The 14,904-nt window shown below is 41.4% G+C and overlaps 1 protein-coding gene across 2 annotated transcripts in view; it reads right to left on the bottom strand.

Moving 5' to 3' along the window:
- LOC121363719 (sodium channel protein type 5 subunit alpha-like) overlaps positions 1–14,904 on the bottom strand; it is a 214,797-nt gene that overhangs the window by 52,282 nt on the left and 147,611 nt on the right. The window contains exons 17-18 of one of the 2 annotated variants that reach the window (XM_041486335.1): positions 7,046–7,192; positions 15–135 (exon numbers count right to left, since the gene is read on the bottom strand). In XM_041486335.1, the coding sequence (XP_041342269.1) occupies positions 15–135; positions 7,046–7,192 (268 nt within the window). The remainder of the gene's footprint in view (positions 1–14; positions 136–7,045; positions 7,193–14,904) is intronic. The other variant, XM_041486324.1, reaches the window with a different exon arrangement.

Genomic DNA, 14,904 nt, shown 5'->3' with positions numbered 1-14,904 from the left:
ATGCAGGCTCTTACCTTCAGGGAAGCAATCTTCAGGCTCCATCAGCTCCTCAGCAAACTCAGGGATCTGCTCCAGCAGTTCTGCAGGATTTGTCAAATCCACTGTGCTGCCTTCAGAAAGACTGATTTCATCAAGCTTGTTGTCAACAAGAGCAAAGATGTGGAAAACAAATTGATCAGTTGCCCTGCAGGAAGTAGCTGAGTTGTCATTCCACTAACCAGCACCCCAGCTGAAGCCACCACAAGAGACATTGCCATGCACTTCCCAAGGTGCCACTCCTTGGTGACAGCTCTGCCTACCCTGAGACCAGGGGCTGACCCATCAACAACAACTTAACACACAGAACTTACTTTTTGAGACAAAAGAGAATCAAACCACAGAAAGAGAGTGAACAGCCACTGAATGTTAATCACAGAATCTTAGAACGGTTTGGGTTGGAAGGGACCTTCAAGATCATCCAGTTCCAGCCCCCCTGCCATGGGCAGGGACACCTTCCACTAGACCAGGTTGCTCTGGTTAATGGTGGGTGGAGCCTTGGAATGATGGACTTCATCTGTTTGACATCCTGAAGGATCATACCTTTGGGTGGGGGTATCAAAGGTGGGACCTATCTCCTGAAGTGCTGAAGGATGCATTGGATGACCTGCCTTGGGTTCCTGTCTTTTGGGCCTCATTCCTGAGGCTCCTCACCCACAGCTGGTGGGTGAAAGCTGCACCTGCTCACTCAGGACCATGCTCTGCTCCTGCTGACAGCCTCTCCTCCAGCATCCAGCCACAGGAAGCTAAAGTACAAATATGTTGAGAGGGCTCTTCCTCCTGTCACATCCTGTGCCTAATTTGTTCTCAGCACATGACATAGCCCCTTGCCTTTCTGTCACACCATTCTGATCTCCAGGTGATGTAGGAGGAGGGGCACATGGCTTTTGGAAGTGTCTCAAGGGCTCTACCACTAGCCTGAAATATTTGACACCATCATCTTAGGTGCATTGTTTAAGTTCAGTGTTTCTCAGATCCTCCTCTGCAAAATGGGGCAAGAATATTCCCACTCCCTGAACACTGGTTGTCTCATCTATTTAGAGCAGGAACTCTCAAGCAGATCTGGGTTAAAAAAAATTCTGGGGAATATATTATTTTCAAAATCTGTTTTGAAGGCTGAACTCATGATTAAAAGACACATGATACACGACTCAGTAAGTCACCCAAATATGAAATAGAAATTTAATCTCAGGTTAAACTTTCCTTTAACAGAATCAAGACACTTTCTTTAGAAGAAAATAGGAAATGTCTCTCCCCTATTTTATTTTGCTAGCTAAAATAAAGGAATTCTATTTTGTACTAATCCAAAATTAAATTTTACTCTATTTCCTTTTAGATTTTACAAGCTAAATAACTTTGTCACTAAAGTGAAAGACCTGATAATTGCCCAGTCCTGCTCACAGTTTGTTTCTGGACGTATTAGAACATTATCTGGTGTAAGTGGGCAATACCAAAGCTGGTATCTTCTATGGGTCATGGCAATGACAAATAGCCCCAAGCAGGAGAGGTGTGTCATTTGTGAACTGGTTTACTCTGTTCCCTGAGTTCCCACTTAAAAGTCTTTGTGCTTTATCTTGCAATACTATTGCCTTCATTTTAAAAAATGAGGGCAATAATACTTACCCACGCTTTTAAACAGCCTGTGAGATAGTTATATGAGAGATGGCACGTACAGATAAAGTATTATTTTCATAAGCATGATGGTGATGGAGTAAGAGACTAAGCACAGCTTTATATATTTATTATTAATGTGAAAATGGGTCCTCTGTTTTCCAGCATACACAGTCAATGCAAAATTTATAGCTGAATTCAGAGAAATGCTGAACCTGGGGTAAAATGGGCAAGACTGAACATTCCAGCAGCGCTTGCAAGCGGGGGTGGAAGCTACTTGTTTGCAATTAGCTGCAGCATCCAGAAGGTCATAGTCTTGGCTAGGGTTTTTAGTGCTGTATGCAAAAGATCTGCAAACAATTGAGAAGAGACCTTTTAAAAAGAGAGAACAGAAAGAACAGAACAGGTCCGAGATGCAGATAAAGCTTCTGAAAAGCCATATTCAGAATGCAGCTGTCGTACAGAGCCCATTTCCTACAGACTCACAACAGTGTATGATGGTGGAAGAAAATGTCATACCAAATTCTAGCACAGTCAGAACTTTATGATGCTGTTCATTAGGGAATGCATTTAGTCATTATGTGTTCTGTTATGAAGATGTCAAAACAGAGATCACTGAAATAGACCTAAATAATATGCAGCTGTAAGATGTAGAAAATAGGGGTTCCAATGGGAAGAGAAGCTTTGTTGGGTATAATTCTTACCAACAGCCAGAAATCAAAGAAAACTGTGAGAGAAATGTCAGCTTGATAACATTTTCAACTAGAGAACTGGATTTAGCAGAGGCAGGTTAGGAAATTCACAGAACAAAACACAATGAAATTATCATAGACTATTTAGTTATTTATCAGGAGGAGTTTCCAGGAAATATTAGAATCCATCAGTGTCAAAGGGAGGTGGGGAACATGCAAGGCAAACAGACAAGTTTTCTTCTGAAAAGCCTTCAAAGAAGAAGAGGCAATGAACATGGATTCAGAAAACTGTAGATTAAGGTTTGAGGGTCTGAACAGGGACGGTTTTCTTCTGAAAAGACTTCAAAGAAGAAGAGGCAACATGGATTCAGAAAACTGTAGATTAAGGTTTGAGGGTCTGAACAGGGACTAGAAAATGAAACCAGATGTACGAGAGAGAAGGAAAAGATTAGGGATGATTCTGGGAAGGAAGCAAAGGTTACCCTTTGCCAGAAAGGTTAAAGGGATTAAAAAGGTTTTCATGAACTCAGGGAAGAGTCAGGGACACAAGAGCAATTGATGAGGGGAATGTAGCTAATCAAAATTCAGTTGTCTCAGAAAATAAACACTTCTTAAAATCATCCAACAAGGGGATCAATAAGAAGAAGGGGGAGAGCCTGTTAGAATTAATATAAATGTAAGTAGAGAAATAGCCAGAAAGCCTATATATACACATATACAAACCAGCAGATCCAGGCAAGGCACGCTGCAGAGCATAAAGGGATCCAATACACCCAGTTAACACATCGTTAGCAATCAATAGTGAATGCTCATGGAAAACTGGAAACGGCCCAGGAGAGCAGCAATAAGTAAACACAACACTGAGCTGAGAGAGGAGGAACAGGGAATAATCATGGGAATCACAGATCACTAAACACTTGCTGCAGCCTGTGATTAAAGTAAATTAAATAAAGACAGAGAGGAGAAAAGGAGAGAGCTTACTCAGAGTGAAATGTCATAGACATAAAGGCAGTGAGGTGGTTCTCCTGTGTGCTAAGAGAACTCTGCAGAAACAGGGTGAAAAGAGCTCAAAAGAAGGCAAAAAGGACAAATACAGAATCTCCTCCTTGTTTCATGGAATAGGTGAGTGGAGGAAGTGCGCCAGGCAGAGGAAAGGGATCTGTCAGAGACCCCTTTGGAAGATCTTCCCCTGGGGCATAAATTCATGCTGCAGAAGGCAGTTTTTGAAGTGTTTGTTGATGAAGTGACTGTTTTAAGTCACTGGACAGGGCTTCCACACCCACTGCTTGTGCCTGTAATAGCAGCAAATTGATCTGAAAGTGTTTTTCAAAAGGCCTTTAGCAGTGAGATGCTGAAATCTCATAGAAAGTTGATGTTTGCTCAAGGCTTAGCCCTCTTACCTCCCTACTTCTCTGCCTCACCTCTGAAAATCAGAGCCTTAATCTATCAAATTGACATATGAGATATAAACCTTAAGAAAACAGTTGGGTGTCTGTTATAGAAAAGCCTACTTTAAAAATAAACTGTAATTGGCTCAGGTTCACCTATTGCTGTGTGGAGAAAAGCCATTCTAGAGGACCCAAATATAGCACAAACTTTCTCTTCAGAGGAGGAAATCTGTGGGGATTAGGGTCAGCATTATCTTCACTAAAGATACAGAAGAGGTCCTGACCGATATAATCCTCATGTTAGCTGATAATATTAAATTGGAGAGAGAATTGAAATCGAGGAAGCAGAAGGGAAAAGAGAAGGGAAACACGGAGTGAATATAGCAAAATGGGACATGATTTTAAATAGCACAAATGGGCAAGATTCAGGAAAATATCAATGGACATTTTGGAAACCTGGAGTAATATTTAAAAAAATAGATGTGATTTTGCAGTGGGATATAATGATGTAGAAAACCATATGAAAGCATCATGTCTAGATAATGAAATATTATTTCTTCTTTTACAATTCTGTAGAAATTGTATTTGGAATATTGCACTTCCTCCTTGGCAAAAGAACTCGTAAAAGGAACAGTTGAGGGAGTTGCAAAGAAAGAGGTAAAAAAAGTCAGATAAATAGCTCAGAAGTATTAATTTACAAGAAATAATGGAATGAAAGAACAATGGTGCATGACTTCAGGGGGTAAACCCCAGGCAATAGGAAGCCAGCAACAGTCAATTAAAGTAAGTGATATTAATTAATACAAAGAGACTGATAGATAAAACTGGTAAAAGACTGTAATGAAATAGCACTTTAAAAGGGGAAAAAAAGGTGAGAAAAGGCTGGTATTTAAGGAAATATACCCAGGCATGAGATATTTCTTTTTAGCAAGTGAATTATTCCTTTTGGTAAATGAAGAAATCTAAGTTGCCTGATCCATTTAAAGCCAGATTCCACAAAGTTGTGTGAATATTTTATGGGTCAGCATTTTGGCAGAGAAAGCAACCAGTCTATACCCCGAAGTCTTCTCCACCCGTGACACCAATGATTTTGTTTCTACAGTGCCTTTCTGATGATTGATACAGAATGAATTTTTAATCATATAATGGACCCTTTACTGACACCAACAGTGTTTTACTCGGAACACATCCAGCGTTTCCTGTTACTGGCAATCACTGGAAGCCCTGCCTCTTGGCCATACCAAATCCGTCACTCCCTTGCGGTTTTTGGCTTTATTTGGCCAGTTGCAACTTCTTGGGACATTCATCAAAAATATGACGAGCGTGTCCTGGCGTGCTGGCACCAAGATCGCTTCTGCACAGGGGGACCTGTCATGTCCACACGAGATCTTCCAAAATAGCATCCTTTGGGATTTGCTCTTTTGCGTTGGCATTCATAGCCTCGCATGAACTTCCGTTTGATTTCAAGTCATCCCTGGATTATTGCCATGTTACTCCACCTCTTTCTAAGCAGCTGCAAATAGAATCAATTATACTCTGCTATAGAGAGGTGGCATTTGTGTCTCAGGACCCTTTGAAAGCTGAGGGAGGAAATGGGGATTATTTCTTTATCACGATGTTGCTGAATATATCGAGGTTAGAATGTTCCTGACTTATCATGACATTTTGTTAGAGAACTAAAAAAGGATATAGTTTTCTGGCCTCCCTGTTAGGATCACAGGGTCCATTTGTCTTGAAAAGATATTTAAACATGAAGGATACCTAATCCCCTGAGAGAAAAATGCCTGACATGGTCTTCTAATTCCTCCTGGTTATAATGCTTCTTTACATTGTTTGAAAGTTTTGTATTTCTTTGCTAAATGTACATACTTTTTTTTTCCCCCTGAGACAAAGATATCAAATATTTGAGTCTCCTTCCTCTAAATTCAGGATGTTTTCTTTCTGAATATGAATATGCCAAGAAGTACTCTGGCAAGGATTGCCCTTTAAAGAAATGTTTCATGGCTGGAGGATTTCTGGTTCCTGTGAGTGGAATTTATCTCACCTAAGTGTGCAACCTAAGTGTGCAACCTAAGTGCTCCCTTTATAGTTAATGGAGAGAAGTAGGCACTTTTATGAGATCTGACCTAATGTAAATGCTGATTTCAGCTGGAGACACATTTACCTGCCTACATTGTCTAAACAGAGGCCTCAGATGACAAGTCCAGATGCAGATTGTCTACATTTAGTTCATTAAATTCCACCCATATGCCAAAGTGGATCAGCGGACTTGGAGAAGGGGAGCCCTGGCTCTGGGATGGGTCTGTTTCCTGTTGTCCTGTCCTGTCAAGATTTCTTCATGGGATTGCTCCTGCTGGGCACAAACTTGCCAGCAGTTCTATAGCAGAACTGAGAAAGGTGTGATGTTTGTGAGTGCCGTGCCATCCTTTCCCTTTCATTAATTTTCATCCCACACAACAATCCCTGGTTCCAGTCTCAAGCAGCTGTGGAGTTCTCCAAACTCCCAGGACATTCCAAACCTCCATTCCCTGATTTCAAAGAGAGGAATCCATCACTCTCTAATAATAAAGGCAATGTTACATCAACAAAATTCTAAATCTGAAGGGGAAGAACCCCCAACAAGTCAGTAAGGAGGATACAGGCAATTACACAGCCTGGAGTCACTCAGTGTACAGTACAAACACATTATTTTTGATATTTATGGTTATAAGGACAACATCATCCTACAACTTGAAAATAAATGTCAATGTGCACACATCAAGAAACAATTAATGAGCTGCACTTTGGCCAAATCAACTAAACAGTACCAAGGCTTGCTCTTCAGTTAGTACCTTCACATCAGCTACTTAAATTGGTGCACCTTTGTTGGGAGTGTGTTAACAGGAAAAGAAATGTTAATCTGTGACAGAGAGCAGATGCCCTCCAGTGAACTCAATATTCAGGTCTGCCAAGTCAGCAGATGCCATTCCTAGAGCTGCTTTTCAGTGGGAAATCACACACAGATTTTCTCCTAAAATGAGACATTAACATTATGTATGATTTTGTGGTTGTTTGGGGTTTTTTCCCCCCAAAAGCCTCTTACAATTCCATCTTAATTTATAATGCACATTTTCCAAGCTTTCCAATTATTTTTATAACAATAAAATCCTCTCTCTTCTTTACTGAGACTGTAATACCTATTACACACTATTGCTTTCCTACCCCTTGACAAACACGTATTTTTACAATCCATAAACCCCACATAAACCAGTGGCATGCACTACAGAGCTGGTGCAATGAATTTCATGCAGTATCAGGTAGGAAAGTTGTTTGTGTTACCTCTTTTTGCCCTACTGGAGGTGGTGGCTCAGCCTTCAACTGCTTATCCACGTGTAACTCACTTAACTCTTCATAAATCTCAGAGTTCTGACTCCGGACGCCTGGGCTTTGGCATCGCTGCCCCCTCAGCTGCAGCTGCTTTTCCTGCTGGAAATAATCCTAGATGGGTTTATTTCCTTTTTCTTTGATAGCATGCTTATTTCTTAAGGAGAACTCTCCAGCTAGAAGAGAAAACAGCCTGGACTATTCTCATCAGGGGACAACATCTTAAAGAAAATGGCAAGAAATGACATAACATACATTTATGTTGCAAATTTTGAGCTTTAGCAACTTGGATATGCTAAGATATCTGGGTGTAGAAAATGGACTACAAATAGACCAACTTTTTTTTCTGAGCTTTTGTTGCCGAGGTGGGAAGAAATTCCCTTGCCATCTCCATTTTGAGCCTGGTTTTGAGACATATACTTCCTCCAGTGACCTGAGACGCAGAGAGAGGTGGCTGCCAAATAACCAAGGAGTGTACTCGGAAAATTCACAATCAGGTGGTGACACTCAGTGTAAAAGCTGGAGAAATTTACACAAAGGGCAAAACCCAATATTGTTCTATGAGTCTGCTTGAAACAGTGTGAAAAATCCCCTCGCCCAGAGAAGAAAAGACACATATTGCAGAAGAAGAAAATGCAAAGTTCACTGGAAAAAATAAAAGATATCTGAAAATAGATATGGAAAAGCTGCAGGTAAACACGCAAATGCATGAGGCTTCTATTCAGCAAAACACTTAAGGCTACTTTGCACCCACTGAAGCACACAGGGCTCAACCACAGGCTGAAAGGAGAGCACATCTGAAGCACTTCCCTGAAAGGGGATGGACTCTGGAAGCACAGCAATAATTTTTTCTCTCGGTAAACACATTTGACTAGACCTTGTGCTCGCTCGTATGCGTGGTGCCATTAAATCCAGCCGCTTCTTCCTGGGGTGGTGATTATTGCTGCTGAGCTCTCAAGAAGTTCTCCCAGGACTAATGGCAGAGGAAAGGATGTTTGCAGGGTTGGTCCCTCCCTCTGCAGGCACAGGGGCTCTGCTTGTGCGGCTTTATTGATCCACCTAAGGCAGGGATTTCACTGAAAACTCCACAGCTCATCACAGCACTACCACTGTTCATGCCATTACTAACACAGCTACTAAAATATTAATAAAACTCCAGCAGGATTCAAAGGGCTGTGCTGAATTGCTTACAGAGGGACTTCCATGCTGAGAAAAAAATTACAAGCATAACCGGATTTCAATAGTAATTATTTAAACCTATTTATCTTTCACTTGTCCAGCTTTTTTTTTTTTCTTTCCCTTGGCTTGACTGACATATAGTATTATTCAGGTATTAAGCAAATTTCCCTTCCCCAGGGAGCCCCAGACTACCTGCCTCAGTTTTAAAGCCACATCACTGCAGGAAGTCCCTCAAGAGGTAGCCGGAGCAGAAAAACACTTTATTTCAAATGTAACTATCTGAAAGATCAAGTGACACAAAGGAAGCAGCTGGTTAAGCAAATTGCTCTCTGTATAAATACTTTTGAACTGTCAGGTTTGTACCAGTCTTTTCAAATGTCGTTGTGTGTTTCTGGGAAATTAATTTAAAATCAAATTACTTGTTTCCTGCTTCGGAGGGCATGTGGTCTAAAATATATTCTAACTTTAATAAATCAAATTATGCATGTCCAAACCTATACCCTCTGCATAGGAAGGTACTACATACAATTTTTAGTCACACATTAGCACTGATCTGGCCAATAACCACAGAGTTACAGGTATGTCTCTGACAAAAAGTAACACTTTTTAAGGCTTTCCAGCAGCATTTATCTTTGGAAATAGTTTAAATATTCAGGAGACAATCCAATATGGAAGGCACAATACACACAACTAAGGCACTCAGCCATAAAATGTCCTTCTTTTTTTTTTTAATGCAATGTGCATACAACTTAGTACCAAGTAATCTTAATGGCATGATATTGGTTATAGCACTGGAACAGCAGAAACAATTGTTTCATGTTGAAAGTGCAACACAATCTGAGGTGACGTCTCAAGCTCACTTATGCAGAAAGGTTGTGCTCTCAGATTCACTAGAAACCATGCACTGTATGAGGACAGACCCTGTAACTCAGCTGATCTGATGAATATTCTAATTGTTAAGCAAATTATTGTGTTAAGCTAGAGTCAAATGCCAAACTTACACCAATTCTCTATTTACTAATCCCTCTGTGTGGTACCAGGACTTAGCAACGCTTTCACAGAGACTCAACTGCAGGAAATATGGACCTGGCTTCTTCCCAGAAATCACACTTGTACCAAGTATCCAACGAGCTAATGTTAATTAAAACTGATGAATATATCCTGGCAAAATATTCAATGGGGGCATCACGCACATGTGCTCAGACAACGACTTGGTTCATCAACGTGTGTTTTCAGACTTGTCCTCTGAATTTATAAGCTGGGAGGAAATGAGTAAGAGAAATAGACTGTTCCAAAGAATCTGGTTGTGCAGACTGATCCCAAAAGGAGTGTTAGGGAATCAGCTGAGTTTTTGCAAGCAACCAGTGACAGCACTGGTGAGCCATTCTCTTGAGATGTGAGTCTCACTTCCAGCACACAGCACCTGAAAATCAGCAGGGACCTGTCTGGGGAAAGGTGCCTTTGGTTTATGTTGTTTTACTTTGGGCTGTTTGCTTTTGTTCTTATTCCAGATGATTTATTCTTCTGGTGGCAACGGCAGCAGGTCTATCTCCTGTACAGCTTCCCACCGTGGGTGGTTTACATAATTTATGTTTAATTTTTGTATCAAGTGCCACGTTGCCAAGGCAATACACATTATGCTAATATTTATCAATTCAGTCGCTTTCTTCATTTGTAAAGTAAAAACATTGAATTGTACTAAAACTTTGTGCATGCAAAGGGAGGGTTGGGAGCCCAGGACTGACCTCAGCATGAACCAAAAGTTTGCTCACCTCTGCTCTGACATGGGCCCTAAAAAGAGGTGATCTGCCAACACCATACCAGTGATTAGCACATGGAGGGGGGTGGACAGTGCTGTCCCCTCTCACACTGCAGGCCAGTTCCAGCACCAGGAAAGCAGCTACCAGATTGGAAACAGGGCATAATCTGGGTGACATCTCAAGAGTGCTGGTGCAGGAGCCACATAGCTGTTTTTGCTGACACAAATAAATGCAAAGGCTCCACACTGCGTTGTGTGTCTGAAAAGCACAGATCGGCTAATTGTTCCAGGCTCAAAGGGGGATTAGTGCAAATGCTGCTCCTCTGGAAAGAGGACTTGCTGCTGGCAAAACAAGGCAAATACCTGTCATCAGCATGGATTCACTTTATTCCTTCCCCATGGAAATATCATTTTTTCCATTCTGTGCAAACAAATTTAGAAAGAGGATCCCAGGACTTGGCTTTCGGGTGGTGATCGGTTCAGATGGGTTCTCCTGATGCTTCTCTCACTCCCTAGATCATGTCCCTATCTTGTGACATTTGTTCCCTGATTCTCTGGCCGTGGCTGTTGTGAGAAAGATGTGCAAATCCTTTGATAGCAGGAAGCTTCCTGTCCCAAGCAGGTGGGGAGGAAAGAAATGGGAATTGGCTCTGGAGCCCTCCTCCCTTGCTATTGTTACTGCAGAGCCAGCGAGCAAAAATGATGTGGATGGATTAAGCTAATTATTTTGCTATTTTATGAGAAGGTTAAGGGTTTTCCCTTTGTCTGGTGAGACAGTGCAAATGCAAACTGCCTTTTACTCAGTCACAATGCAATGGGAATCTTTGATGTCTCATGCATCCAGCTGCTTCTTTGAAGTCCACTTTTGGCACACTAACAGGAATTCAGGGGTGTCTGAGTTCTGCAATCACATTCCAGGAACAGGCTAGTCAGGACATTTCCAGGTACAGACTCAGGAGTGGAGGCTTGTCCTTGTCCCCCAAGGCATGCCTGCACACACTGGGCCATGCCAGGGGGATCCTCCTTTACCTTGGGATGTTGCCCATCAGAGGAGCAGCAGGATTCTGACAGCAGAAGAATTCATTAATTAATTCATTAATGAGTGACACTATGACATTGAGTCTCCTCAGGAAATCCAGCTCCTTTAACAGATGACAACACATTTTAACCTGCAAATTTTCCTATACCCAAATTTTGGATACCATAAGGGGAGACAGGGTTTTCATGTGTAGTAAACCTAGTTCAGCAGTGTGACAGGGATTGTTGCAACAGGGCTGTTTACTCTGTAAAGTGATTGTTGATGTTTGTGTTTCTCCTTGCAGACAACTATGGATTTCACAAAATTGCAGTGCCTGGTAGCAATTGGCACCCTTTCTCAGCAACAGTTTGCATCTAGTAACTGGCACCCTTCCTCTGCAAAGGAGCCAACAAGTAAATGATGGTGAAAACTGAACTGTTTATATACTACCTCCACATAAGCGGAGAAGCAAGCAGATTGCAGAGCTGCTGAAAGACGGTGAGCTTGCATTGCTGCCTTGGTGGCACTTGTTCCGTGTGTAAAGTAAACAGGAGACTGCAGTCTGCAGAGCTGTCAGGCTGACAACTCTCAGATATGCTGAATTCAGTCTTTCTGAAAAGCCTTGAAAAATCTGAGCTGAAATAGGAGAGAAATAAATAACCACAAATGGGAGAAACGTATCGTTGGTTCTTATTACCAGAACAGATCATTTATGATCCTGGTTCTTCTCTTTCACAAATAAATGTAAATCCTTGTAGCACCAACAAAATCAGTGCATTTATCTTTCTGCATGAAGAAAGATCACCGAATATATCAGGAAAATTCCCTTACTTCCATAATATGAGATGGGGAAGATTAGTATCACTTATGCTGCTATGAATAAAAGAAGGTTGGAGAGCAGCTGTCAATTTTAAATGTGCACATTTAAGAATCTCTCTAACCTGCTTTGAAGATTTGCTTCTGTAATGCAGAGTTGCCACTACTCAGTTTAATGGGCTATCACAGAAAAACCTGTATCAATACCACACCAGAGCACAAGGATTATAGCTGAGACACAAAAAGGACTTGTGCTATATAGTGTTCATTTCTAAGAGCATTTCACTGGCAAACTACAACATTTTCAATTCCAATGTAAAGTGTGTCAAGTCCTACCTTAAGCTGACACACACATGTATCATTTAAGACCTGCAAATTTTTCATAGAGGGGACAAAGCCAGGAAAGTCTAAACCTAATTATTTGAGACTGGTGATGTCCCCTCTCCATCCTATGCCATTTGGTCCATAATTCCACTTCAGCAGGAACAGCCGGACACCACAGCTTAGTACGCTGATTTTTGTTCCATTTTACAGCATTTATCCACCCCTCCCTGTCATTTCTCTTGTCATTCATCTATGCAAAAGCCAGAAACAAAATCATGCACAGGGAGTAGTAAAACATCAGAATTAGAAGGTGCTGCTGACATTTGCTCTGTGAATTCATATGCATATTTTTTTTTCACTTTCTTGATGACTCAGCCTTATAGGAATTACGCTTATAAAAATCCAAATCACTAACACATGCATAAGAGCCACGTGGGCAAAATAGATTAAACACAATAGTCTCTGAGTTCAGAAAGAGCAGAGTTTGTTGCCCAGCCCCTGGGCAGATGATGCCCCCAGCCTGGATGTCTGTAGGTCCCAGGTGATTTTTGTGTGTGCTGTCACCTGTCAGAGTTAAGGGCATGGAAGTCTGAAGTTACACCTATGCAAGTTAAACACAGATCTTATCCTCTTGTTTGACCTAAGAAACACATTTTTTCCCCAAAAAAGTCACAGGGTATTTGTAAGAAAACTCCAGTACCTGCTCTAGAAAAATACGAAAACTCCAGTACCTGCTCTAGAAAAATACTGCACTGTGAGTACTTAGCTGGATAAAATTATCTGGCCATTACAATTCAGGATGTCCAAGGCTAGGGCTGGCCAGAAACCACAGTTGCTCAGCAGAGGATGTTAACAGCAAAAACTCCCCTGGATCCAGCCTGACCTGGTATTTTCTTCTATTTTGAATAAAGGTGAACTAAAACTTTGCCAGACAAACCTCATCACAGCCACTTACTGCTGGTCTCTGCATGAGTGTTGGATGTTTTACAAAATGTCATCCCTCAGAAGTAACAGTTCAGCAGTGCTCCTTCTTGGATTAATCCAGAATATTTTAAGCCTTTGAACTCTGGCTGCAGAGGAGCAAGGCACGTTTTTTCTAATGGCTTCTGTCTTCCTGGCCCTAGATCTTTTACCACACTGAGCAACACACTGCCCATAATAAAACAGAAATTCATTATTCCAAGGGTCGACTCTTAAAACTTGTCTGAGAGGAAGAACTTGGCAAAAAGATGGACTGCCAAAGTTAATTTATACTGTTATCAATTCAATAGGCTTAAATAGGCAGTGAAAGCGTTTCATAAGTGTTCATTGTTCAGAGTTCAAGCTAATACCTTCTGCTAAATTGCATTTTGAAGTTTAATCACAATCTACTTTATGTTTCTTTCGGTAATTGGGATTTCTCCACAGTATAATATGAAAACTCAAACTAATGGGCTTTTCTGATGGAAGTTTAAATTTTGGAAATTTGCCTTGGAGCGCAGTCAGTGCGAGTGCCTGAAATAACCCAGAACCTTTCACCCAATTAAGATGTTAATATTTTGATCATTAAGAAAGTTTCATGTTATTACAGGCAACAGCAACAAAACAATCATTATTTGAAGTGCTATTTTGCAGTGTAATTAATGGGAGCAGTTTTACCCCTCCAACACACGCACACACTGCCTCACATGGCACGGGAGCTCTTGGAGAACTGGCTGCTGTTCTTTTTGTCCAAAATGCTAAATGTCAGCATTTTCTTTATCAAAGGGAGGAGCAGTGAGAAATGCTCATTTCTGGTCAGCCTTTTGCTCCAGGGAGGGACATGGATCCCGGGAAATGGCATCCAGCAAGCTGTGACTGACGGACGCGCAGTCCCGCGTCCGGGCGCTTGTCCAAACCCATGTTGTCAACTCTGCTGCGCCTGATTTCGGCTCTTCCAACGCCAGCCTGGCTTTTTTCCCCCTCCTTTCTCTCCCTCCTCCATCAGCTCCCTGTGCTTCCTGCACCTTAGGCATTATGCTGTGGGACAAATATGCCCAAATATGTTTGCCTGGCACAGAGAGCTGAATAAGCACCCTAAAACCTCTGTTTGTGGTGTGAGTGCTCCAGTCACATCAGCAGAGATCTGACATGGGAGTTTCTGCCCCACTCTGCTCTACTCTTCTCTCCTGTACTCTACTGCCACGAAATAAGCACAAGCACCATTCTACATGTAGAAGCCCAGATGAGGACACAGGTGCTTTAAATCTGCTGCTGGAATTTACAGTCCCATTTCCTTTTTTTCTAATGCCCTTGCTGCTATTCTTCTGAAAACAATAAATCCAGAAATGTTCTCTTTTATTGCCAAAAATAATTAGCCAATAATTGAGTTCTGCACAGTTTTCAAGAAACACAAAGCAAAAGATATGGCTTAAAAAGTGATAAATCCCGGCAAACTATGTACAGAATAATAAAGAAACATGCCTGTTATCTTACTTAATGATCAGAAAAATATTGGCCCAAATAAAGGTGACGAGAAGGATGCTGTAAGATTTATTGTGTGCAGCATGAATGTACACATGTGGGCTCACTCTCCTCCCAGTGAGAACCGGGGAGTCATCAGCAGGATTCAATGGTATTTTATCTAGTTTTACTCAGAGAGAACGTGTCCCACAGCCTGGAACTGCAAACAGACAGAATATAAATACTATTTGAAAAGGGCATTAGGGTTCCTGACAGCAAAGTATATTTCCTGCAGTA

The sequence above is a fragment of the Pyrgilauda ruficollis genome, unplaced genomic scaffold (genome assembly GCF_017590135.1).
Source record: "Pyrgilauda ruficollis isolate IOZ18807 unplaced genomic scaffold, ASM1759013v1 scaffold12, whole genome shotgun sequence".
Lineage (NCBI taxonomy): Eukaryota > Metazoa > Chordata > Aves > Passeriformes > Passeridae > Pyrgilauda > Pyrgilauda ruficollis.
Note: the sequence above shows the minus strand (reverse complement) of the source record. Positions and strands in the feature narration are given on the sequence as shown.